Below are 26,364 nucleotides of genomic sequence, written 5' to 3'. Positions count from 1 at the left end.
AACGGGATCCAAGAAGTTTGTCCTCCTACCAAGACCTACGTGCCTGAGATTTCCGCGCAGCCGTCCTCGAACTACTACACGTGTCACCTAGCTCTGGTCACCCAGGCATCTCTGGGACTATTCACATCGTGCAGAATAAATTCTGGTGGCCCTCTCTGTCCGAGGACACTAGGAACTTCATAAAGAACTGCATCGTGTGTAATACTTCCAAGGCCTCTCATCAACTCCTGGTCGGACTGTTACAGCCATTACCTATCCCACGACGACCCTGGTCCCAAAGAGCCATCGATTTCGTCACCGACCTGCCCAAATCTAACGACTGCACCGTGATTCTCACCATCATCTATCGCTTTTCGAAGGCATGCTGCCTGATTCCACTGCCTAAACTCCCCACCGCATTCGAGACAGCCGAAACCCTCTGCAAATTCGTATTCCGTTTTTTCAGTCTGCCCGAGGGCATCGTCTCCGACCGAGGGTACCAGTTCACGTCACGAGTCTGGTTGTCTTTCTTCAGACAACTAAACATTAACATCAGCCTCACCTCAGGTTATCACCCACAAGCCAACGGGCAGACAGAGCGCATGAACCAAGAGCTCACTCACTTCCTCCTTGCATACTGTCAGAATAACCAGACCGAATGGAGCAGGTACCTCATGTGGTCGGAGTATGCTCAAAATTCACTCACCAAGCCAGCTACCGGCATCACTCTGTTCCAATGTATACTTGTCTATCAACCTCCCTTGTTCCCTTGGTCCGTCTGACCTGCCAGCAGTGGATGAGTGGTTTCGGAAAAGCGAGGTGACATGGAACCGAGCGCATCACCAGCTACAGAGGGCCGTCAGGAGACAAAAACTCCAGGCCGACAAACACCGCAGACCGCACCCCAACTATCAACCAGTTCAGTGGGTCTGGCTTTCCACCCAAGACATCTGTCTCCGCCTACACTGCATAAAGCTCAGTCCTAGGTATGTGGGCCCTTTCAAGATCACGAAACAGATCAACCCGGTATCATATCGCCTGGCATTGCCTCCTACTTACCGCATTTCTCCCACCTTTCATGTCTCGATGCTAAAACCTGCTGGCGGTCTTTGAGGGGAACCAGAGGAGGCTGCGGACCCAGCGGGTTCACCGCCCCTGCTGGTCGACGGTGAGGAGGCTTACCAGGTCCACGACCTGCTGGATTCCAGACGCTGGGGAGGCAATTTCGAATACCTGGTCGGCTGGGAAGGGTACGTGCCAGAGGAATGTTCTTGGGTAAAGGCGTGGGACATTGACCCCTCGCTCACCGCAAAGTTCCACCAACGACACCCAGAGAAACCGGCCCCTCGGCCTCGGGGAAGACCCCGGCGCCACAACCATCCTCGCTTCGGGAGCCGCTTGCAGAGGGGGGGCTCTGTCACGGTTGAAGTGCCTGCCTTGCCTCCTAAGCACCAACACAGAGAAGCATCTCCAGAGTACTAGTCGTTTCCGGACTGCAGTTCCCATAATCCCTGCACCGGGACTAATTACACCTCCACCTGCTTCCAATCGCCCACTTCCTATAAAGCTTGAACTTGAATTTGACTCCAGTGTGAAGTCTTGATTTGCCACGGCTGTCAGTCTGAGTGTTTCCTGTACTATTATTACTCCTGGTTAGTTACTTAGTTTCTGTCCTTTTGTCTCATGATCATCTGCTGCCTGCCCTGACCTACTGCCTGTTATCTTGACAACAATTTCTGCCTCTTCTATGCTGTTGTGTCTGCCGTCATTGACCCTGCCTGTTGTTGACGTGAGAATCTAATAAAAGCTTGCAAATGGATCCTCTGCCCTATGACTCTTCATTACAAATATACTGAACTTGATATATATAACTGCATGCAAAACATAAATTACTGATTACTGCTTGTTATACACAAACCAAAATATCCAAATTCTTTTAGTTGATATCGTTTAAAACATAAACAGAATGAATAGAACAAGGTCTACTTAGTCTCATACTCTGGTTAATTTAAATCATCCATAAAGATCATTCACAATACAGATAAAACATTAATTTTGCTTTCAAATTTGGAAAATTATATAGTTTTAAGCTAAAGCTGGGGAACACCGTTACTTTATATTTCGAGAAACTACAAAATACTAATTTTTAACTGAATTACTGAAAATGTGTGATTTTATTGTAAAGACTTAATTAGAAGTTATATAAGTAAAATTAATTTTTAGAAAATTAAAAAAAAAAGACTCCCCTTAATAAAAAAAAATAGTACTTTTCCTGTTCTGTTGTTTAAGTCATAGCTTAATCTTGGGCAGACTGGAAAAGCTGTCTCATTATGTGTGTGTGTGTGATACCCTGACATGACCTGTAGGGTTAATAAAACTGTCAAAATTAGTTTGACAGTTTGTCCCTTATATTATATATTAGAATCCACCAAGATTTTGGCACTACACCCAATACCCAGGGTACTATTACTTGACATGCCATACATTTTGTTTAGTGACATGACATACAGCTAAGTATGGTGACCCATACTCAGAATTCGTTCTCTGCATTTAAGCCATCCCAAGTGCACACACAGCAGTGAACACACACACACCGTGAACACACACCCGGAGCAGTGGGCAGCCATTAGGTTCAAGGGCACGTCAGTCGTGGTATTGCCAGCCCGAGACTCGAACCCACAACCTTTAGGCCACGACTTCCCCCCTACTTTCCCTGCTAAAAAAAAACAGCATTGCTGGTCCAGCATAAGGTATGTTTTGTATGCTGGGACCAGCTTGGGATGGTGGTATGCTGGTCCAGCATTAGGTGCTGGTTGCTGGTGTGCTGGCTGACCAGCTTGGGATGGTGGTATGCTGGTCCAGCATTAGGTGCTGATTGCTGGTGTGCTGGCCGACCAGCCTGGGATGGTGGTGTACTGGCCGACCAGCCTGAGATGGTGGTGTGCTGGACGACCAGCCTGGGATGGTGGTGTGCTGGCCGACCAGCCTGGGATGCTGGCGTGCTGACCGACCAGCCTGGGATGCTGGTGTGCTGGTCAACATATGTTGTCTTTTGGATGCTAGTATAATCCCAGCAAGACCACAACAAAACCCATTTGTTACATATCACATTTCTTAGTGCATATTCATAGTTAAATAAAGACCAAGACAATTTTCTAGAGAATTGTAATTCACTTTTTAATAAAGAAAAACATTGTGTATATTCCTATCAATCATTTACATGGCTTTCTTTATATATATATTTATATATATATATATATATATATATATATATATATATATATATATATATATATATAATATATACACACACACACACACACACACATATATATATATATATATATATATATATATATATATATATATATATATATATATATATATATGTGTGTGTGTGTGTGTGTGTATAAGTTAGTTTAAAATATTTAATGGACGATGACATTTGCCATCACACTGTAATATACACACGTGCACAAATAACGTTACACAATATAACCTTTACAACACACATTTTTGTTCTTAGCTTCCACTCTCTCTTTTAGCAAGTAACAAGTAGTATGTTGTGGCGATGACCATGTTTTTTTAAGAGGTGCCACCCGGAGTCGTTTGCCTTTAGACAACTCCTGCTCTATATCCTCTTTATTCTCTGAAAAATTATAGAAACAAAATAAGAAACAAAACTATATATCACTCATTTGTTTATATTGTGCAGTGAACGAGTTACGATAAAACAGCTACTGCTTAAGTTACATACCTTTAAGCATCAGTATTTGTGCCCTGAAGAAGTCTTGCTTCCATCGTATCGAATAAACCTGAGTTTGGTCAAACATGTCGTAATTAAAGTCCTTAATATCGCTAGTTGAAACAACTGCCATGCAGCCGTCATCCAGGTACCTCACGTATGCAAACATTCTGATTCCCAGTGATCAGCAGATTCGTCGTGTAGAAGCAGAAGCTTTTTATTTACCCCAAAACAAAATCCTAATTACGGTGAAAAACAAGATGATCTGGAACACGTGCACTTATACTAATTTCGATAAACACTGTAAGGTATATAATGTAGTAGAAAACATTTACCTTCCTGAACATAGTTGCTTTAAAGGTTGCATAGCAACGCTGATGCTGGGTAATATCTCTTCACATTACCGCTTTACTAAAAAAACAAACAAACAACTTAACTACCTCTTAATTGAGACAAATGGATTATAGATATCTTTCAAAAACCATCATTCTGTATGATTTATATGCTGCTTCCCTCATGGAACCTGGGAAGTCAACATTTGTTGGTATTACTATATTTAATTTGTGGAGACACTTTAATCCCTAACGAACAATTTTTAAATGTTTTTATTCTTTGTTATTCAAAGTTTTTGAGCTTTGTCATTTCAGTTCTTTATTCAAAAGAGGGAGCAAAAGAAATAACACACTTATAATTAAATACATTCCAATATATTGTGTTTTAATCTTATATTAATCTGTTACATAGAAACATACACAAGCAAAAATAAAGGTTGTTCCCATAAAGCTCATTCCAGCAAGATCATACTGGTTAACCAGCTACAACAGCCCCGTTTTGCTTGATAGCACCATGACTATGCTGGCCACCCAGCTATACCAGCACTATACCAGCACTGACCAGCATTATACCAGCACTATACCAGCATGAACCAGTAAAAACCAGCCTGGACCAGCATGGAATTCATGCTGGTTTATGCTGGATTTTTCAGCAGGGTTGTCACTTTTTTCTGTTTAGATGTTTTCTATTTTGTTTTAAACCTTTGGATCTGTTTATCTACAGCTTTCCTACCATATTATCTGTCTATTTAAGAGTTTGCTTGAGTATTTGGATTTGTTTGATAGCTTTCATAAAATTTAAACTGCAATTACATCCATCTCCTCAACTAATGCAACTCCACAGCAGAAGAAGAAAATTTTATCAGAGAACATCAAACTCAAACCTATTCACCATCTTCTTTTGTCTTCTCCAAGGACCCAACTGCAAATCCTGGCTTACAACAGTGTGTAACATTGTTTTTTCAACAAACAGTCATGCTAAAGTACAGTCTCAGCAATCTGACCATGTTTCTGTCCTCTCTGCAAGGACTGACACTGGAGCAGCAGGAAATTACATGGACCACAATACAGTCATGAAACTCAACCTACAATCTAAAAACTACACTACCTACACATATCCTATCTTGTATTCTGAGATAGGCTTTTGCCAGATTGCTGCCACTGGCAAACTAAATTGACCTCTACTGCTCAATGGAACAGCAAGCTATGAATAGTTATTTTCGAGAAGCACTCCAAAAAGGCTACATTTGTCCTTCTACCTTCCTGCCATCTGTTGAATTCTTCTTTGTTAAAAAAAATGTGGCACTGTCTATCCATTAATTTCCTTGAAATAAAACTTATCACAGTCAAGTGATAAGTGAGTGTGAGATATATGGAAAACTACATCAGGTTATGTATGTCCTACCCAACAGGGTTTAGATGGGCGTGTAGGCTTCCACTGTACGGTCAATGTAGGGAAGAGATTGCTCGCAAGTGTGACTTTAACTCTAGGCCTTGCCCAAAGTTTAGAGAAGGACCCAAACTCCACCCAGTACCTTTTTCCTCTAAGAAACTTCCCAATCAGAAATGAACCACAACGAAGGAAATTAGGCAGGAATTGCTGGAAGTAAAACTTGCACTGGAAATGTTTCACTGGCTGTAGGGAGTGGCCAATCTGTTTATGATCAGGGACCAAAGAGCCTTAAGTACACAACTGGATAAATGCCAAAGGTTTAAACTTTTAACTCCATTTCATTATGTACTGCTTGTGCTCAAGCAGTGGTAAATTGCATATTTCCAGCTGGCACACTCATGCCATTACCCACAACTCAATATCCTTGGTCTTATATAGTTCACTATTCTTAAGGCAACACAGTAATCACGGTTGGCATTGACAGATTCTCTAAGTCCCTGTGTCTTGTTCCTCCGCATACCCTGCTAACCTCCTTTAAAACTGAACTACTATTTATCCAAGTGTTTTGTTATTTTTGGATCTCATAGGACATTGTGAATGACTATGGCACCCAATTCTCCACAATTGTTAGCCATAGCTTACTGGAAAAACTATGTCAACTTAGACTTATATCCAGCAACCACCCAAGTAGAACAAGCTATTCAAAGTGCAGAAATCTCTATGCCACTCAACTGACACTTTTGCAATGTGTTCTTGGTTACCAGACACCTCTTCCTTTGGGAAATTAATCCCACAGAGGTTCCTTCAGTAGATAAATGATTTAGGGAAAGTGAGCAAGTGTGTGAAAGTGAGAATCAAATACTTGGAACAACTGGCTCACCTCAATGAGAAATTTGCTGAAAAAACACTGAAAATAAACCTCACAGTTTCAGGCATCTGTTTATGGCTCTCCACTTAAAATCTGAGAAATACTTAGAAATGTAAGAAGCTCATAACATGATACATTGGCCTCTACAAAATTACATCAGTCACCTGTCACAGTTGTATTTCACAGATCAAGCCCATCATCTGTGCGATCCATCATAACTTCCACCATTACACACAAATCACCTTGATCAACCAGATCCTTGTGCATGTTCAGCTTTATCAATGAGCTCTGTTGGGGAAGCATGGCACACTGTCATGCCAACACCAGAATTCAGCAAGAAATTCACATCCCAAAAAACACTGTGACCTTCAACCAGTGCCATCTCAAAATATAATCCTTAATACCATTCTTGAGCACCTCACATTACAGCACATATCTATTTTTAAAGTAATGCTCAGAGTATGCTTGTCTGACTTAAAAAGACTTTTTGTATATGTGCTTAGTACTTAGGTTTTTACTCTAGCCTTCACATCAGATTTTCTTTTTGGAATTTGCCTTGAGTTGCTGATTGACTGGCATCTTGCCTGTTCCTGCTAAAGAGTTTGCTGTGCTATTTGGATTTGTTTAAAAGTTTTTATAAAAAAATAAATAAACTGCATTTGCATCTGTCTCTGACTTTATTGCATGGCAGTTGTATAGAATGTTCTGCATGCATTGTCTTTAGGTTCACTAACCACAGGAATTAAATTTCCAACTGACATCTTTTTTAGGATTACAAAAAGTGCAATACAGACACAAAATCTCTTTAGTATTCAGCAAGTGCATATTTAGTCATACTTTTTTAGGTGTTTTAACTAGCATTAGGTGAGCTATCAGAGGCAGCCTGTAGTAGTGTGATGTGATGGATGGCAGAAAGGTAAAGTGTCTTTTTGGAGTTTAGTCTCATGGCCAAGGACTGCTGCAGCAGATCGAGAGTTTGCTGTATACCATGGATCTTAAAAAAGGGCAGGTGCTGTGCATACAGGAGGAATTTTGTAGAATGAGGCTGGGGGATCTAAAATCAGTTTGATGATTTATATATTAAATAATAGACTCCTAAAGAAAGCATTTTATTGCCAAACTGAGTTTCCATTGGTCTTAATTTGATCAATGGTACCATGTTTCAGTGTGATCCAGTCTGACCTTTACACCAGACACTATGTTTTATATATTAATCATTCTTCCATAAATAATTTTACAGAAAACCTTCCAGTGGTTACTGTTCCAACTAATGTTGTAGTAATTGATAGGGTCTAATTTGTCTCCAACTGGTGTATAGGACCTTGAATCCAATTGTTAGAGAAATAACCTACACTAAAATAACCTACACTAATTCAATCTTTTTTCTAGTGTCTTGCGTATTTGATAATTTCATTTTTTTAGATCAATGCCATATGGTCAATTTGCTTTGTTTAATTTCAGACTAGATAATCGTCCCTGTCTATTTGTGTCTATGTTTAATTCTCTAAGTGCCTCTATGTTTTTTATAGTTTTATGGTTTTATAGGTTTATGGGTGAATTCTAACACACTTTTATTGCTTGTTAAATAGTTGTTAAGTAATGCAGTAGATAAAGTTGGCATAGAAATGTATAATGTAAATGTTTGCTAGTTAGCAACTACTTAACAATTTTATTTTTATATGTATGCATGTATACATGTGTGTGTAGATGGACAAGGATTTCCATCCCTCTTCCCAATGCTGCCCTCACAGAGAACACTCAGTTTCGTTGGATACAGACTGGAATTGGAATTGGCAATATGTGGGCCATCGACAATGGTGAAGGACACATTCTTACTAAATATCAAAAATCTTGTTATTTTAAAATGCAATGCTAAGATGCTAAAACATGCACACGCACACAAAGACACACACATTATACACACACAGTGCTGTGAAAAAGTTGGGTCGGCCCCTTCCTGATTTTTTTTTTTTTTTTTTGCACGTTTGTCTCACTGATGTTTCAGATCAGACAAATTTAAATATAACACAAAGATAACACAAGTAAACACAACGTGCAGTTTTTGATTGAAATCTAATACTTTGTGCAAGTGTACACATGTTCACATTCACTTAAAGCAGTCTTGTATTCAGTTTATAGTGGATAAAATGCATCTACATATCCCTGTTACAATGACAAGTATTTGTGATGTAAACAATAAAACACAATATTTATTAGTCAGATTTTTTCCACTTTTAATGTGAAATAGCAGCAAACAAAATTCAGGCGAAAATCTAATTTAAATGTTTTAGTGAAAAAAAAACCTTTCTTCTGTTTCTGCTGATTCTGTTTATTCTGTACCAGAGTGTGCTTACTTTAAATTTCACTATAATACTTTAAATACTTTAAATTTCACTATTATGGTGATATTTCACTATAATATCACTATAAAATAAGTGAAGAGAATGTATGTAGGGAGGTAGATATGTCATATGCAATTCCTTTATCATGCAATGCTCGCTTTTTTTTTTTTTTTTTTTTTGAAGCCCTCTCAGTTTCCTTGAGAAAAAGACAAAATAGAATATGTGATCGCTCTTCTAACAGTTTAAGGCAGTGGCCTGGGCTATAGCCATTTGGCAGTGCCACGTAGTTGACCACTCCATGGTTGCCTCTTTCATTTGGGACAAGGGCCCTAACCTCCTCCACATGTACCAGGGTACAAACTTAATGGCTAATTGCTCCATTCATTTAGTGGTGACTGGTTCAGGCCAAAATGACCAGGCCCTTGGGGAGGCTTAAGTACAGAGCCTCTATGAGTTAAATGATGAGTTGGAACATTGTGATCCTCCTCACGACCTGGAGGCCCTGTGCCATCTTGCTATCTGCCTGCATAATCACCTTCAAGAGTGTTGAATTGAACAAATTATTCAGAGCCCACCATTACCCCAGGTATTTGGCCCATAGCACTGAAAAGACAGGGGACTTGCCAGGTAGTGGGGCCAGTGGCCATTACAATTCTGGATTTTTCTTAACTACCACCCTCTCCCTTGGGAGGGTAGACAGGTAAACCTCCTGGATTTTGTTGACTTAGGGGCTGCGGGAAATTTTATTGATGAGGGCTTAGCCTGCAGGTCCAGTTGGAAGCACTTTTAGAACCGCTACCTGTTCTTGCCATGGATGGGCGTCTTTTGGCTGCTGGGCCCATAACCACCATGAAGTTCTCCTCACGTTAGCCGTGGATAAACAGAGTACCTTATCATTAAGGGAGGGATGGTCGTCCTTGCTGCTACTTGTTCTGCACTTCAGCCCCACTCACCCTACGCATCGGGCACCACACTGAGTTTCTATTTCAACCCCAGTGCTGCGGCTGCCTGATTCGGAGAGCTGGTTCATAGTGGAAGTTGATGCTTCCAACATAGGAGGTAGGGGCTGTCCTGTACCAACAGTCAGGACCTAAGAAGTTGCACCCATGTGCATGTTTCTCTCATCAACTGATGGCAATGGAGACAATGTAGGGGATCATGAGAACCTGACCTACATCCAGCACGCCAAGTGACTGAAACCAAGGCAGGTCAGGTAGTCCCTGTTCTTTGCCTGGTTTGTTCTGTCTTTTAAACCTGGCTCAAAGAAAGCTAAACTGGATAAAGCTAAACTTTTCCCAGTGGGATTCCCTGGCAGAGGACCCAAACCCATAATTCCATATTCCAGAATAGTGGAACCTTTACGCTGGGTCTTGGATAAGGTGTTTCCGATCACAGGTTCTCCCCTGGGGCCACGCTTCACCATTCACTGGACACCCAAGGCTCTTTAGAACCTTAGAGTTCTTGCAGCAGTGATTCTGTTACCCCACCATGGATCGAGATGTTAAGGCCTTTGTTGTGGCCTGCCAGACAAGCACCCAAAACAAAGATTCCTGGACGCACCCACATGGCCTGCTTCAGCCCCTATACTGTCACGCCCATGGTCACACCTCTCTCTAGATTTCAGCACTGGCCTGCCATGGTCTCAGAGAATGAGTGTGATCCTAGTGGTAGTGAAGATGGTGCAGTTCCCAAACCAGACAGTGATGCAGCTGCTCAGGTTGCTCTCAATGGTCCTGCTGTAAAACATAGTCAGGATGTGGGGAGTGAGATAGGATTTCCTCAGCCTTTATAAGAAGTAGAGACACTGCTGTGCTTTGTTGGTGATGGAGCTGGTTGAGTGAAGTTCTCCGTTAGATGAACACAAACAAATTTGGTGCTCTTGACAATCTCTACAGATGATCCATCGATGTCATCGAAGTCAACAACCATCTCTTTGGTTTTATCAACATTCAGAGACAGGTTGTTGGCTCTACACTAGGCAGTTAGATGTTGCACCTCCTCCTTGATGTGCCTCATGACCAGGTTCTCAAAGCACTTCATTACAATGTGGGTGAGTGCAATGGGATGATTGTTATTGAGGCAGGATACTGTAGACTTCTTTGGCAAGGGTACGATGGTGATGGTCTTAAGGCATGTAGAAACAACAGCGCTGCTCAGGGAAATGTGGAAGATGTCAATGAATACATCTGCTAGCTCTTTTGCACATTCACTGAGCACCCTACCACGAAAGTTGCCTGGTCCATCAGCCCTCCATGGGTTAACTCTGCATGGTGTTCTCCTCATGTTATCCATGGATAGACAGAGTACCTGATCATTGAGAGAGGGATGGTCTTCCTTTCTGCTACTTGTTCTGCACTTCACATTCCCAGCTGTGGTCTAAAACAGCCTTGCATGGCTAACTGCAATAGGAACCTACATTCCGCTCAGGTCAGAGATTCTGGCTGGCAACCAAAGATCTGCATTTGCAAGCAGAGTACAAGAAATTGGCACCACAGAATATCTGACCCTTTAATATCTTGCGGTTGGAAAAATCCCATGCCATACTACCTGCAGTTTTCCTGGTTTATGAAAATCAACCCCACGTTCCATGTCTCTAGACTGAAGCCAGTTCTTTGTAACCCATTAGTGCCTCCTAACGACCAGACCCCACTCTCACCCCATCTCACCAATGTAGCCTCGACTTTTACAGTACAGCAGATTCTGTACTCCCGAAGACGTGGGGGGAGCATCTAGTATTTGGTTGACTGGGAAGGCTATGATCATGGAGGAACAATCATGGCTCCCGGCCTGACACATCCTGGCTGGTTAGGGCCTTTAAAAGAGAATGAGTGACGAGCTTAGGAACGAGCTTCAGAGTTTCTCCTTTCTGCTTGTGTATATTTGGCGCTGTAATATGTATCAGGTCATGAGTCACTCTGAGAGGTCATAAATGGTAAATGGAGGTAATAAATACCCTAAATGGTAGTTCTATGGACATTCAAATTCGGGAGCATAACCTCCTCAGATGAAATCCTGCCTCTGACATTTCCACAAGCATAATTGTGACCAGTGGTTTAGAAATTAAATGGCTGTGTGTCAAGTTATTATGTGGGGACAACAAATTTACACTGTTATTCAAGCTGTACACTCACTACTTTACATTGTAGCAAAGTATCATTTCTTCAGGGTTGTCACATGAAAAGATATAATAAATTGTTTACAAAAATTTAAGGGGTGTACTCACTTCTGTGAGATACTCCTATATATACACTCCTCACCTCTTACCCAGCCATATGCTTTCTCTGTCTGTTCCAGTGGTTCCCTGCCCACTTTCTCTCCATTTATACATCTTGATTACAAGTCCAACTGAGTACCCCCTCCTCTTATCTGGACCCCTGTAACACTTGGTTTCATTTTTTACATCACAAAAACTTGGGCTACAGGTCTTTGTAGAATTATATACTGATAACGCTGTATAAAGCATTAAAGCAGTAAAGAAACAAAAATCATTAAATGACTGGTCAGGATAATGCTGTTAATATTATGTTAAGCAGTCAGGATAAACATAAAATTGCATTTCTGTGTATTACTTTCTTTTTCCTTCTGTTTCTCTATAATTTGTAGTATATATCGGGCCAGCCTGTCTGCGTTTTTGCTCAGGGAGAGGACAATGCTCACGCAGTGGATGCAAGTATGCACACTTCATCCAAATATGTTGATGTCTTAAAACAATATTGGCTTTTCTTGGTGTAAAGCTGTTTTGTTTTGCACAGTCTTTACATGGGTTATATGGGTTTATTATTACATACATATTTTAATAATAGTGGTCCTTCCTGTTTTTACTATTCTTTCTTAGGTGTGACCCGGGTTTCAGTGGGCAATCTTGTGAGCTAGCGACTCAGAATTTCCCTGCGTTTCTGTCAGAGGGGTTTTCTAATCCAAGACTCTCATCTTACCACAGCTTCTCCTCTCTGCATGGGGCAGAGGTCAGCTTTGCTTGTGGGGTTTTAGCCAGTGGGAAGGCCTTGGTTTTCAACAAAGACAGCAGGAGACATTTGGTTACTGCTCCGCTAGATGGCTCTCAGGCCAGGTAGACCCATACACACATACACACTTCTAAATTTGTCTGAATTCTGTACCGAAATAAAATAAGTTATATAGGATTTATTGCATTAAGTACGAACAGTGACAGACTTCCAGTTCAGAGATTTGAAAAGACAACCTTCTAAATAGTAACCCACTGGAAATGTTTTGTTGGTATACACACCAATCACCTTACTATTATCGTTTTGGCCCCCCTCTTGCTGCCAAAACAGCCCTAAGCCATTTGTTGTTAGCCAAGATGTTAGGAGCAGGTCCTTTAAGTCCTGTATGTTGCGAGGTGGGGCCTCAGACTTGTTTGTTCAGCACATGCTTGAATGGAATTAGATCTGGGGAATTTAGAGGTCAAAACAACACCTGAAACTCATTATGCATCTCAAACCATTCCTGAACAATTTCTGCTTAGTGGGAGGGCACTTTATCCTGCTGAAAGAGGGTACCCTGAAAGGGCTGAAGTTAGCCCATTCAGGGTACCCCATAGCCCCATATGCAACAAACTGCGATGAACTGTGTATTCTGACACCTTTCAATCAGAACCAAATCAAATAAATTTTATTTGGCACATACACATACATACAGGGTATGACATGCAGTAAAATGCTTTTTTTCATCTGTCCGGTATTTAAGCATAAAAGGAATGCAATGAGGGATAAAAAATTAAACCAAAACCAAAAAGAAATAGATAAATAAAAGGTATAAACTAAATATAAAAACTATATAAAATATGAAAATATGAAAAATATATGTTAAAGTGTCTATGTGTTGTATGGTGTGTATAAAGAGTTACAGTGACAGTCCAGAGTTAAAATGTCATAGTGTAAAAAAGGTGTGCAGAAAAACAGTGAAGATGGAGGGAGAGGTCCAGTACAATATACTGGGTGTTTCCTGGTATAAACTCCGAATGGCCTGCGGGAAGAAGCTTCTCCTTATTCTCTCTGTGTTTGCTTTCAAGTAGCGGAAGCATCTCCCTGAACACAACAAAGAAAAGAGTCCATTGTTGGGATGGTTGAGATACTTTACAATCTTCCTGGCCCTGGTCTGGCACCATGTGCTGTAGATGTCCTGGAGGTCAGGGAGCTCGGTATGGTGCTGTTCCTGAACCAGGAAGTGATGCTACCCATCAAGACGTGCTCAATTGTGCAGGTGTAGAAAGTCTTTAGCACCTGAGAGGGTAGTTTGAAGTCCCTTAAGCATCTCAGATGGTACAGAAGCTGCTGGGCCTTCTTCACCAGGGTGTTGATGTGACAGGACCAAGACAGGCCCTGTGTGATGTGGACACCTAGGTACTGGAAACTGTCCACTCTTTCCACTGGAGTCCTGTTGATGTTTAGCAGTTGGTATGACCGCTCCTGCTTTGTGCTGAAGTCCACTATCAGCTCCTTAGTCTGACATTCAGGAGAAGATTGTTCTCCCGGCACCATCTCTCCAGGTTTTTAGTCTCCTGTAGGTAGGCCGTCTCGTCGTTGTTGGAGGTCAGGCCCACCACGTCGTCAGCAAACTTGATGATGGTGGTGGAGTTATGTCATGTGTGTACAGTGAGTACAGCAGGGGGCTCAGAACACAACCCTGGGAGCTCCAGTGCTGAGGGTGAGGGTGGATGAGGTGTGTTTGCCCATCCGTACGGCTTGTGGTCTGTATGTCAGGAAGTTGGAGATCCATTGACACAGCGGCAGACTGAGTCCCAGGACCTCCCAGGACTTAGAGGTGAGCATGGATGGAATTATGGAAACACTGAACTGTAATCCACAAACAGCATTTTTGCATAATTCCCTTTTCTGCAGTCCACATGGCTCATTGTAGTGTGGAGAAGATGAGAAATGGCATCCTCAGTAGAGTGGTTCTGGCGGTACGTGAACTGTAGTCTATCCAGTGTGTCTGGTAGTGATGCAGTGATGAAGTCTCTGACCAGTCTTTCGAAGCAATTTAAATTTATCCAGCATTAACAGCATTATCTTCAGCAATTTGAGCTACAGTAGCCAGCTCAAGAATTCACTCTCCACTTGCATCAATGAACTTTGGCTGTCCATAACCCTGTCACCGGTTCACCACTGCTCCTTCCTTGGACCACTTTTTTCAAAATGACCACTGCAGATTGGGAACACCCCACAAGAGCTGCAGCTTTGGAGCTTCGCTGACCCAGTCATCTACAGTGGTGTGAAATAGTGTTGGCCCCCATTCCTGATTTATTTTTCACACTTTAATGTTTCACGCTGAAGGTCCTGATTTGAGGAAGCCAACAGGACAACATCATCTGCAAAAAGCAGAGACAAAATCCTGTGGTCCCCAAACCGGACTCCCTCCGGCCCCCGACTGTGCCTAGAAATCCTGTCCATATAGATAATGAACAGGAGCAGTGACAAAGGGCAGCTCTGCCGGAGTCCAACATGAAGCAGGAACAAGTCTGACTTACTGCCGGCAATGCAAACCAAACTCTTGCTCCGGTCATATAGGGACCGGACAGCCCTTAGCAGAGGGCCCCAGACCCCATACTCCCAGAGCACCCCCCACAGGTCACCACGAGGGACACAGTCGAATGCCTTCTCCAGACCCACAAAGCACATGTGGACTGGCAAACTCCCATGAACCCTCCAGCAACCTGGCGAGGGTATAGAGATGGTCCAGTGTTCCATGACCGTGACAAAACCCGCATTGTTCCTCCTGAATCCGAGGTTGGACTATCGGACGAATTCTCCTCTCCAGTACCCTGGCATAGACTTTTCCAGGGAGGCTGAGGAGTGTGATCCCCCTGTAGTTGAAACACACCCTCCGGTCCCCCTTCTTAAACAGAGGGACCACCACCCCAGTCTGCCAGTCCAGAGGCACTGTCCCCAGCCGCCACACGATGTTGCAGAGGCGTATCAACCAAGACAGCCCCACAACATCCAGAGACTTGAGGTACTCTGGGCGGATCTCATCCACCCCCGGTGCCTTGCCACTGAGGAGCTTCTCAACTACCTCAGTGACCTCTGCATGGGGGATCGACGAGTCCACAACTGAGCCCTCGGCCTCTTCTTCCCCAGTGGAAGACATGTCGGTAGGGTTGAGGAGAACCTCGAAGTACTCCTTCCACCGTCCGAGGCTGTCTGGTGCCATGTGTAATGATGGACACCCTTATGCTTGAACATGGTGTTTGTTATGAACAAACTGTGACTAGCACAGAAGTCCAATAACAGAACACCACTCGGGTTCAGGTCGGGGGGGCCATTCCTCCCAATCATGCCCGCTCCAGGTGTCACTGTCACTGCCCATGTGAGCGTTGAAGTCCCCGCAGTAGAACGACGGAGTCCCCGGTCGGAGCACTTTCCAGCACCCCTTCCAGAGACGCCAAGAAGGTCGGGTACTCTAGACTGCCATTTGGCCTGTAAGCACAAATAACAGTGAGAGACCTATCCCCAACCCAAAGCCCCAGGGAAATGACCCTCTTGTTCACCGGGGTAAACTCCAACACATGGTTGCTGAGCTGGGGGGCTACGAGCAAGCCCACACCAGCCTGCCACCTCTCACCGCGGGCAACTCCAGTAGTAGAGAGTCCAGCCTCTCTCAAGGAGTTGGGTTCCAGAGACCAAGCTGTGTGTGGAGGCAAGCCCAACTATCTCTAGTCGGTAACTCTCAACCTCCCGCACCAGCTCAAGCTCCCAGCTCTTCAACTGTCACCCAATCCACATTGCACCAGCCCCTTACGGTTCCTCCTGCAGGTGGTGGGCCCACAGGAACTCGGCCCCACATTACCCTGTAGGGTAAGACCCGTCCACCAAGGGCTCGCATGTGAGCCCCAACCCCGGGCCTGGCTCCAGGGTGGGGCCCCGGTTGCGCCATACCGGGCGACATCACGGACCTTGATATTAAATTTCTCATAAGGGGTATTTGAACCGCTCTTTGTCTGGCCCGTCACCCAGGACCTGTTTGCCTTGGGAGACCCTACCAGGGGCAGAAAGCCCCAGACAACATAGCTCCAAGGATCATTCAGGCACGCAAACCCCTCCACCACAATAAGGTGGCGGTTCCAGGAGGCTTTTTGCAGATGATGTTGTCATGTTGGCTTCCTCAAATCAGGACCTTCAGTGTGCACTGGGATGGTTTGCAGCCGAGTGTGAAGCGGCAGGGATGAGAATCAGCACCTCCAAGTCCGAGGCCATGGTTCTCTGCCGGAAAAGGGTGGCTTGCCCCCTTCAGGTTGGTGGAGAGCTCCTGCCTCAAGTGGAGGAGTTTAAGTATCTTGGGGTCTTGTTCATGAGTGAGGGAAGGAAGGAGCGGGAGATCGACAGGTGGATCGGTGCATCTTCTGCAGTGATGCGTTCGATATACCGGCCTGTTGTGGTGAAGAAAGAACTGAGCCGCAAGGCGAAGATCTCTATTTACCAGTCGATCTATGTTCCTACCATCACCTATGGTCATGAGCTTTGGCTCATGACTGAAAGGACAAGATCCCGGATACAGGTGGCCGAAATGAGTTTCCTCCACAGGGTGGCTGGGCGCTCCCTTAGAGATAGGGTGAGGAGCTCGGTCACTCGGAGGAGCTCAGAGTAGAGCCGCTGCTCCTCCACATTGAAAGGAGTCAGCTGAGGTGGCTCGGGCATCTGTTCCGGATGCCTCCTAGACGCCTCCCTGGGGAGGTGTTCCGGGCATGTCCAACCGGGAGGAGGCCCCGGGGAAGACCTAGGACACGCTGGAGGGACTCTCGGCTGGGCTGGGAATGCCTCGGTATTCCCCCAGAAGAGCTGGAGGAAGTGTCTGTGTAGAGGGAAGTCTGGGCGTCCCTGCTTAGACTGCTGCCCCCACGACCCGGCCCCGGATAAACGGTAGAAAATGGATGGAAATGGATGGATGGACTTTAATGTTTCAGATCATCAAACAAATTTAAATATTAGTCAAAGATAACACAAGTAAACACAACACACAGTTTTTAAATGAAGGCTTGTTTATTAAGGGAAAACAAAATCCAAACCCACATGGCCCTGTGTGAAAAAGTGTTAACTGTGGTTTATCACACCTGAGTTCAATTTCTCAAGACACACCTGGGCCTGATTACTGCCACATCTGTTTGCAATCAAGAAATCACTTAAATAAGACCTGACTGACAAAGTGATGTAGACCAAAAGATTCTCAAAAGCTACACATCATACTGAGATCCATCAGTCTGGAAAAGGCCTCAGTTAAGGTCAGTGTTCATGACTCCATCATAAGAAATTGACTGGGCAAAAATGGCCTGCATGGCAGAGTTCCAAGTTGAAAACCACTGTGGAAAACCACAAAAACAACATAAAGGCTTGTCTCAGATTTGCCATAAAACATCTTGATGATCACCACGATTTGGGGAAAATACTCTGCTGCTAAGGGTGGCCCAACCAGTTATTAGGTTTAGGGGCAACAACATTTTCACACAGGGCTTAAATTTATTAAAAACCTTTATTTAAAAACTACACCAGGTTACGTATGTAACCCGGTTCCCTGAGAAGGGAACGAGATGCTGCGTCAGTGCTGACGCTATGGGAATGCTTCTTTGAGGAAGTTGTGTCTGAAGCTCTGTGTGCACACACGCCATTTTAATGGCTCGGAAAGGACACGTGACGGAGTAATTACTCGCCAGTAAGTCCATATAAGGGCATCTACGTCACACTGCTCCAGCTTCTATTTGTCGGAAGGAAGCGCGAACGGACGCCCGGGGCGTGGCCAGCAACGCAGCGTCTCGTTCCCTTCTCAGGGAACCGGGTTACATACGTAACCTGGTGTAGTTCCCTTTCGAGGGAACTCGACGCTGCGTCAGTGCTGACGCTATGGGAACGCCAATACCCACGCCGCCACGCACCGGTCGATGACTGTGCCAGAGGCCGTGAAAGAGCACGAGCAAACTGCCAACAGCACATCACAGGCCCCGCAGTACCTGGGACCCTGGAGTGGGGTCCAAGTCCAGGTCATAGAATCTGATAAAGGTGTGCGGAGAGGACCATCCTGCCGCAGCACAAATATCTTCAATGGGGACACCCCTGGCCAAAGCACTGGATGAGGCAATACCCCTAGTGGAGTGGGCCCTGATGCCGAGAGGTGAGGCCTGACCGCGCACCTCATAGGCCTGAGTAATGGCCTCCACCACCCAGTGGGCCAGGCGCTGTTTGGAAACCGGATTACCCCTATTCCGGCCCCCAAAACAGACGAAAAGGGTGGAGGAGTTACGCCACGAGCTAGAGCGGTGGACGTAAGTCCTCAGGGCCCTTACCGGGCAAAGCAAATGCAGCCTCCCCTGTTCCGCCAACTCATGGGGCGGGGGACAGTAGGCCTGCAGGATGATTGGACAACCCGCCATCCTTGGCACCTTAGGGACATAACCCGGCCTGGGGTGCAGGATAGCCTTGGACATGCCGGGGGAAAATTCCAGGCAGGTGGGGGCAATTGACAAAGCCTGCAAATCACCGACTCTCCTGAGAGAGGCCAAGGCTAGAAGCAGAGCCGACTTCAGGGTCAGAAACTTCTCGGAGGCTGACTCCATGGGCTCAAAGGGGGCTTCCACCAACCCCTCCAGGACCACAGAGAGGTCCCAGGAAGGAAGGCATGGTCTAGAGGAAGGCCTCAGCCGCCTGACACCACGCAAAAAGCGAGAGACCAAAGGGTGCCTACCCAAGGAGGCTCCAAGGACAGGTTCGTGGTTCGCAGCGACCGCGGCCACATACACCTTTAGAGTAGATGGGGACAGGCCCCGAGAAAAGCAAGACTGCAGGAACTCCAGCACTGTACCAACCGGGCAGTGAACTGGATCCTGAGAGTGCTCGTCACACAAGAGGCGAAAAAGCCTCCACTTCAGAGCATACAGACTCCTAGTGGAGGGAGCCCTAGCATTCAGCAGAGTCTCTGTCACCTCAGTCGAGAGGCCTGACTCTTGGAACTGGTCCCCCTAAGGGGTCAGACCCGAAGCTTCCACATCACGGGGCGGGGGTTTACCCTGCACCTGAGAGAGGAGATATTTCCTGAAGGGAACCTCCCATGGAGTGCTGTTCAGGAGGGAGACTAGGTCCGTGAAACAAACTTGAGAGGGCCAACGAGGGGCAACTAGGTGAAGGTTGACACGGGCGTGGCGCTCTTTGGCTAGGACTTGTGGGAGCAGAGCTACCGGGGGGAAGGCGTATAGACGGAGCCTCAGCCATGTCCATACCAAGGCATCCAGGCCCAAGGGGCCGGATGAGAGAGGGAAAACCACAGCGGACAGTGGGTCGACTCCTCGGAGGCGAACAAATCCACTTCCGCCCGGCCGAAAATCCGCCAGATTCGCTCCACCACATGGGGGTGAAGCCGCCACTCCCCGGGCCTCAGCACCTGCCTCGACAGGAAGTCTGCCTCCCGATTCACACGCCCTGGGATAAAAACCGCTCTCAGCGAAAGAAACCTGGTCTCTGCCCAGAGCAGAATCTGCCGCGCCAACCTGAACAGGGGGCGTGAACGCAGACCGCCCTGATGATTGATATAGGACACCACTGCGGTGCTGTCTGTCCGCACCAGGACATGGCAGCCCTTGAGGTGTGGGAGAAAGTATTTCAACGCTAGAAACACAGCCCTCAGAGAGACAGGGGCCCTCCCATAGACCCTGGGCCGGGCGGCCATCTAAAGCCGCGCCCCAGCCCGAGAGCGAGGCGTCCGTCGAAAGAGTCCTGCGACGGTGACACGCCCCTAGAATGGGGCCCAAGGCCAAGAACCGGGGTCTTTTCCACAGAAGAAGGGTACGAAGCCCACGGCGCGTAACCCGTATAACCCTGAGGGGATGTCTGCGAGGATGAAAGCCCGCACCCCTGAGCCAGAACTGGAACGGCCTCATGTGAAGCAGACCCAAAGGGATAACGTTGGCTGCTGCTGACATGAGGCCGAGCACCCTCTGTGCCTCGGCGACAGAGAGGCCGCGGCCCAGCCGAATAGCTTTCACTGCTGCCAAGATGGAGGCCACCCGAGCGGGAGACAGATGTGCCCGCATCGTGGTGGAATCCCAAACTACCCCCAGAAAGGTGGTTCTCTGAGAGGGAGCAAGCACACACTTTCCTGGGTTCAGCCTGAGGCCTAAGGACCTCATGTGGGCAAGCACAGCATCTCGATGACTGGCTGCCATACCCTCGGACTGGGCCAGAATGAGCCAGTCGTCGAGGTAATTCAGTACACGGATGCCCTGGAGACGCAACGGTGCCAGGGCAGCATCCATGCACTTCGTAAATGTACGGGGTGAAAGGGCTAGGCCAAAAGGAAGGACACGATACTGGTACGCTTCGCCCCCGAAAGCGAACCTGAGGAACTTCCTGTGTTCTGGCAGAATGCTTATGTGAAAATAAGCATCTTTGAGGTCGATCGTCACAAACCAGTCCTCGGATCTGATCTGGGACACGATCACCTTGAGCGTGAGCATCTTGAACTCGTAGGTCCTCAGAGTACAGTTCAGAGCCCGCAGGTCCAAAATCGGACGCAGCCCCCCGTCCTTCTTGGGAACAACAAAATATCGGCTGTAAAAGCTGGAGTCCTGCTCTGGGAGGGGAACATGCTCTATGGCCCCTTTCTCCAGAAGCGAGCAGAGTTCCTCTTGGAGGAACACCGCCTGGTGCCCGCCCACGATCGTGGGCAACATGCCCTGGAAGCCCGGGGGGCGGGAGGAAAACTGGATCCTGTACCCTCTTTCTACAGTGTCCAGGACCCACTGCGACACCCCTGGCAGAAGTTTCCACGCTGCCAGGCTGCCTGACAGAGGCAACAGCCTCGCGCAGACCTCCCGGGTGCCCTGAAACAGTGCACTGGCAGGCGCTAATGCGGGAAGATCCGTACACAAACGGGGAGCCGAGACAGGCCCCACTGCCCCCCGAAACGACAAAGACGGCGGGGCAGGCAGTAGGGGGGGCGTTCCTGAATAGGATGCCCCCAGGAGCCCCCGCCCTCGGGCATCAGGACTCCTTTGGGGCTCGCCTGGCTGAAATAACGGACCTAAGGTCCCCTCTCCCCTGACGGGTCTGGGCCCGGGTACGCTGACCGGCCTCCCTAGTCCTAGACGGGGGGGCACGGGCCGCTACACTAACCTTTTTCACTGCCCTAAGCGAACTAGAAGGGGGCAGGGAGTGGCTAGATGAAGGCCCAGGCTGCTCGCCGCGGCGAGGGAGAAACTCCCTGAATGCCGCCGATTGGCGTTTCACCTCCTGGTGTCTGTCGACGACAGTATTCACTGCGTCACCAAACAAACCCAGGGGCGACACCGGGGCATCCAGGAGAAAGGACTTATCCTTGTCCTTTATGCCGGTTAAATTAAGCCACAGGTGCCTCTCCGTGGCAACTAGAGCAGCCATTGAAAGGCCTATGGAGCGGGCCGTCTGCTTCGTGGCACGGATTGCAAGGTCAGTGGCCCGGCGGAGCTCAGATATCGCCTGAGGTCCCAATTCCTCCCTCCCATCAAGCTCTGCCAGCAGGTCAGCCTGGTAGGCCTGCAAAACGGCCATGGTGTGCAGAGCCGCACCTGCCTGGCCTGCCGCTGTATAAGCCTTACCTACAAGGGCTGAGGTGGTCCTACAGGGCTTGGAGGGAAGGGCAGGTCTCCTCCATGCGGGCGATGCAGGCGAGAGATAGCCCGCGAGCGTCTCTTCAACCCTAGGCATCGCCCCATAGCCATGGCTTTCAAGCCCTATGATGGCTGAATAATCAGACATGGCCGGAGAAAAAACACGCGCCGCAAATGGATTCTTCCAGGACCTCGACACCTCAGCATGGAGGTCAGGAAAAAAAGGCAGTCGCCTGCGTGCAGGTGGCCTGCGCCCTGAAGTCAGAAAGCGGTCGTCTAACTTAGAGCGGGCGACACTAACTTCCTCTTCAGGCCAATCCAAATTCAGCCTACCCACGGCGCGTGACACCACTTCGAGGAGCTCCTCGAACGTGACTGACTGCTCTCTCTCATTCGGCTTTACCGAGGGGGAAAGCACGTCCCCGCCCACATCGAGCTCCTCAGAGCCCGACGCGGAAAGCAGCATGCCCTCTTCCGGGTCGGGAGAAATCGCAGTGCGAGCTCCCGAAACCGAAACTGAGCGAACGGAGTCAGGGGAGAGGGCAAGAGAAAGGGAAACACCCGTCTCTTGCTCCGCCTCCGCTAACTCGACCTGCGAACCCCATGATCGGAGCCGCCGCGCCGCCTCGGCGGACGCAGGACCCGAACCACGAGGCGCAGCTGATTGCTTGGAAAACACAGCCAGGCGGGATCGGAGAGTGCGCAGAGGGAAATCCTCACAATGCACGCAGCCGGCTCCCTCGAGAGCCGACCGCGCATGCTCCTCTCCCAAACACACAACACAAAGAGAATGCGAGTTGTCCCCCGTGATAAAGCGGGGGCACGGATGCACGCATTGCTTAAAGTGCTTGGACTGTAACATAATTATGTCCTCGCCTAGCTTTCCCTATTTTTTTTCTTTCCCTGCACTTGACAGACAGTGACAAACGACACACATACACAGAGCGCTTCCTGAAGACAAAGAAAGCTGGAGCAGTGTGACGTAGATGCCCTTATATGGACTTACTGGCGAGTAATTACTCCGTCACGTGTCCTTTCCGAGCCATTAAAATGGCGTGTGTGCACACAGAGCTTCAGACACAACTTCCTCAAAGAAGCATTCCCATAGCGTCAGCACTGACGCAGTGTCGAGTTCCCTCGAAAGGGAACTGCATGTTGTGTTTACATGTTATCTCTGACTAATATTTAAATTTGTTTGATCTGAAACATTAACGAGTGACAAACGTAAAAAAAAATTAAAAATCATCACTAGTAGCCATCACAATTTTGACCATGTCAAACATTTTCCTGATTCTAACACAGCAACTTTTGCGGACAAAATTGTCCCCTTATAAGTTGCAAGGACCTTCAATGGATCAGAATTTCTGTAGTGATCCTTCCTGTGTTGTCAGCACTTCCTGTGCTTGAATTGTTTGCCACAAGTTGTTCATGCTTATCTCGGCATTTAAATTATACTGTTTCTATTTTCTCTTTTTAGTGTATATTTTATGTTGTCGCCTTAGTTTTTAAAATTTTTTATTTTTTTTTATCACAGTTAAATTAGCAAAGGCGATGTCCAATGCAGTATAGCAATGTAGCTTACAGCAGGATATGGTCGCTTAAATGCTGGATGTCCAGGTGGTGCTCCGAAAACAATGCGGGCTTCATAGATAATTGGAGCCCTTTTTTCAGGGCAAGGCTGGCCTGTTAGGACAGGACTGTGTCCATCCCACATGGGAAGGTGCTGCTCTCATTTCTTGCAGCATAGCACATAGTTTAAGAACAGGCCAAATTAACAGTGACAATCCTGAGCCAGGGAGCAGACAAGCAGGCTAATCCGACTGTCTGCTAGCTACATTGAGTCGTCACCCAGGGTTCACAATATTGAGGCTGTGACTGTTTCCCGAGCTAAACAAAAAACAATAAATACTCAGAAAATTTGTTTTAGTAACCTTATTAGCATAAAATTAGATCATAGTGAATGCAAAGCCAGCACCTTTGATCTGAAGCTAGGACTGTTAAATATAAGATCTCTTGTATCTAAAGCTCATGGCTAATGAAATGATTACTGATCAGAAGTTTAGTGTTCTGTGTTTAACAGAAACATGGATCAAAGCAAAAGAGTTTGTTGCATTAAACGAAGCTTGTCCACTCGGTTATAGTTATATACATCAGCCTCGCCTAACAGGCAGGGGAGGAGGTGTCGCAGTTATTCATGATGATAAGCTCAATGTCAGGCAAGAATCTGGACAAATCTGGACAAATCAATCTCTTTTGAAGTACATTATACTAACATATATGTAGCCACAAAAAAATACGTCTACTGAGTCAGTTGCTCTTATTGTAATTTCAGATCTCCCAGACCATATTCTGAATTCCTCTGTTAATTTGCAGATTTAATTTCAAACCTATTTGTTTCTTTAGACAACACAGTAATTGTTGGAGACTTTAATATTAATTTTGATAAGTTAGAAGATCCTCTGAGAACAGCAGTTGTTTCCATGTTAGATTCAGTAGGGGTTAACCAGAATGTAAAAGTACCCATTCATGATGAAGGTCACACTCTTGATCTCGTTCTAACCCTCGGATTAAATATAGAAAATATAATCACAGTGTCTCAATCAGAAGCTATCTCTGACCATTATCTCATTTCATTTAAATTGCATTTCGGACACGATATTTGTGACTTGCCACATAAATGTATATTTATGTTAAATATACATTTACATCCACTACTGCAGAGAGATTTACCAACAGTCTTCCAGAATTATCATCCATGATTGGATCTGCATCTCACTCGACAGAACTTGATCAGGTGACTGACCATTTAGAGTCAGTGTTTCGCTACACCCTTGATATTGTAGCTCCACTTAAAAGGAAATGAGGGAATTAGAGAGAAAAAACTTCTCAATCTGCTAGGAAATTAGAACGTAAATGGCATCAAACTAAATTATCAGAATTTTGTTTAGCGTGGAAGGAAAGCCTTCATAGCTACAAATAAATCTCTTTTTGCTGCTAGATCAGTGTACCTCTACCCTTATTGAACATAATAAAAATAATCCTAAATTTTTATTTAATACTTTAGCAAAATTAACTAGGAATAAAAACACTGTCAAAAAGCGTACACCATCTATTTGTAGAAGTAATGACTTCATGAATTATTTCAGTCGAAAAATTTATAACATCAGGCATAAAATTCAGGCCATTATACAAAACAACTTGATAAATAATTCCGAAGATAATATTTTTGTTTTTGATCAGTATTTAGACCATTTTAATCCCATACAAAAGACTGACTTATTTTCACTGATCTCCTCTTCAAAATTAGCAACCTGCTTATTGGATCCATTACCCACGATCCCACCCTACTACCAGTAGTTATCCAATCCATTCTAAAGATAATAAATTCTTCTCTTAGCACTGGCTATGTGCTGAAATCTTTTAAGCTAGCAGTTATCAAACATTTGATAAATAATCCTGACCTTGACCCAACCCAGCTGTCCAACTATAGGCCAATATCAAATTTCTCTTTTATCAAACCTCCAAGATCCCTAGAAAAGGTTGTAGCTCAGCAGTTATGCTCATAGGTAGGAATAATATTCATGAAATGTATCAGTCAGGATTTAGGCCTCATCATAGCACAGAGACAGCACTGGTTAAAGTTGTAAATGACCTGTTACTGGCCTCTGATCAGAGTTGTGTCTCTTTGTTAGTATTACTTGATCTTAGTGCAGCTTTTGATACCATTGACCATTCTATACTACTTGATAGGCTAGAACATGTTGTTGATGTTAAAGGGACAGCGCTCTCCTGAATCGGGTCTTATTTGACAGATCGATATCAGTTCGTTCCATAATTCCACAAGGGTAGCCTTCTTTCATCTCAGAAATATTTCTAAGATAAGAAATATGATGTATTGTTCATGCATTTGTTACCTCTAGGTTGGATTATTGTAATGCTTTACTGTCTGGATGTTCCAGTAGGAGAATAAACAAGCTCCAGTTAGTCCAGAATGCAGCAGCTAGAGTAATAACTAGAACCGGAAGATATGAACATATTACCCCTATCCTATCCTCATTGCATTGGCTTCAACTCAAGTTTTGCATTAATTATAAAATACTATTAACCTATAAAACAC

The 26,364-nt window shown here is 45.8% G+C and overlaps 1 protein-coding gene across 1 annotated transcript in view; it reads left to right on the top strand.

Moving 5' to 3' along the window:
• reln (reelin) overlaps positions 1-26,364 on the top strand; it is a 395,099-nt gene that overhangs the window by 223,991 nt on the left and 144,744 nt on the right. The window contains exons 16-18 of the mRNA XM_060877712.1: positions 8,025-8,134; positions 12,263-12,329; positions 12,495-12,728. Coding sequence (XP_060733695.1) covers positions 8,025-8,134; positions 12,263-12,329; positions 12,495-12,728 — 411 coding nt within the window. The remainder of the gene's footprint in view (positions 1-8,024; positions 8,135-12,262; positions 12,330-12,494; positions 12,729-26,364) is intronic.

The sequence above is a fragment of the Tachysurus vachellii genome, chromosome 9, assembly GCF_030014155.1.
Source record: "Tachysurus vachellii isolate PV-2020 chromosome 9, HZAU_Pvac_v1, whole genome shotgun sequence".
Taxonomy (NCBI): Eukaryota; Metazoa; Chordata; class Actinopteri; order Siluriformes; family Bagridae; genus Tachysurus; species Tachysurus vachellii.
This window is presented reverse-complemented; position numbering and strand designations above follow the sequence as displayed.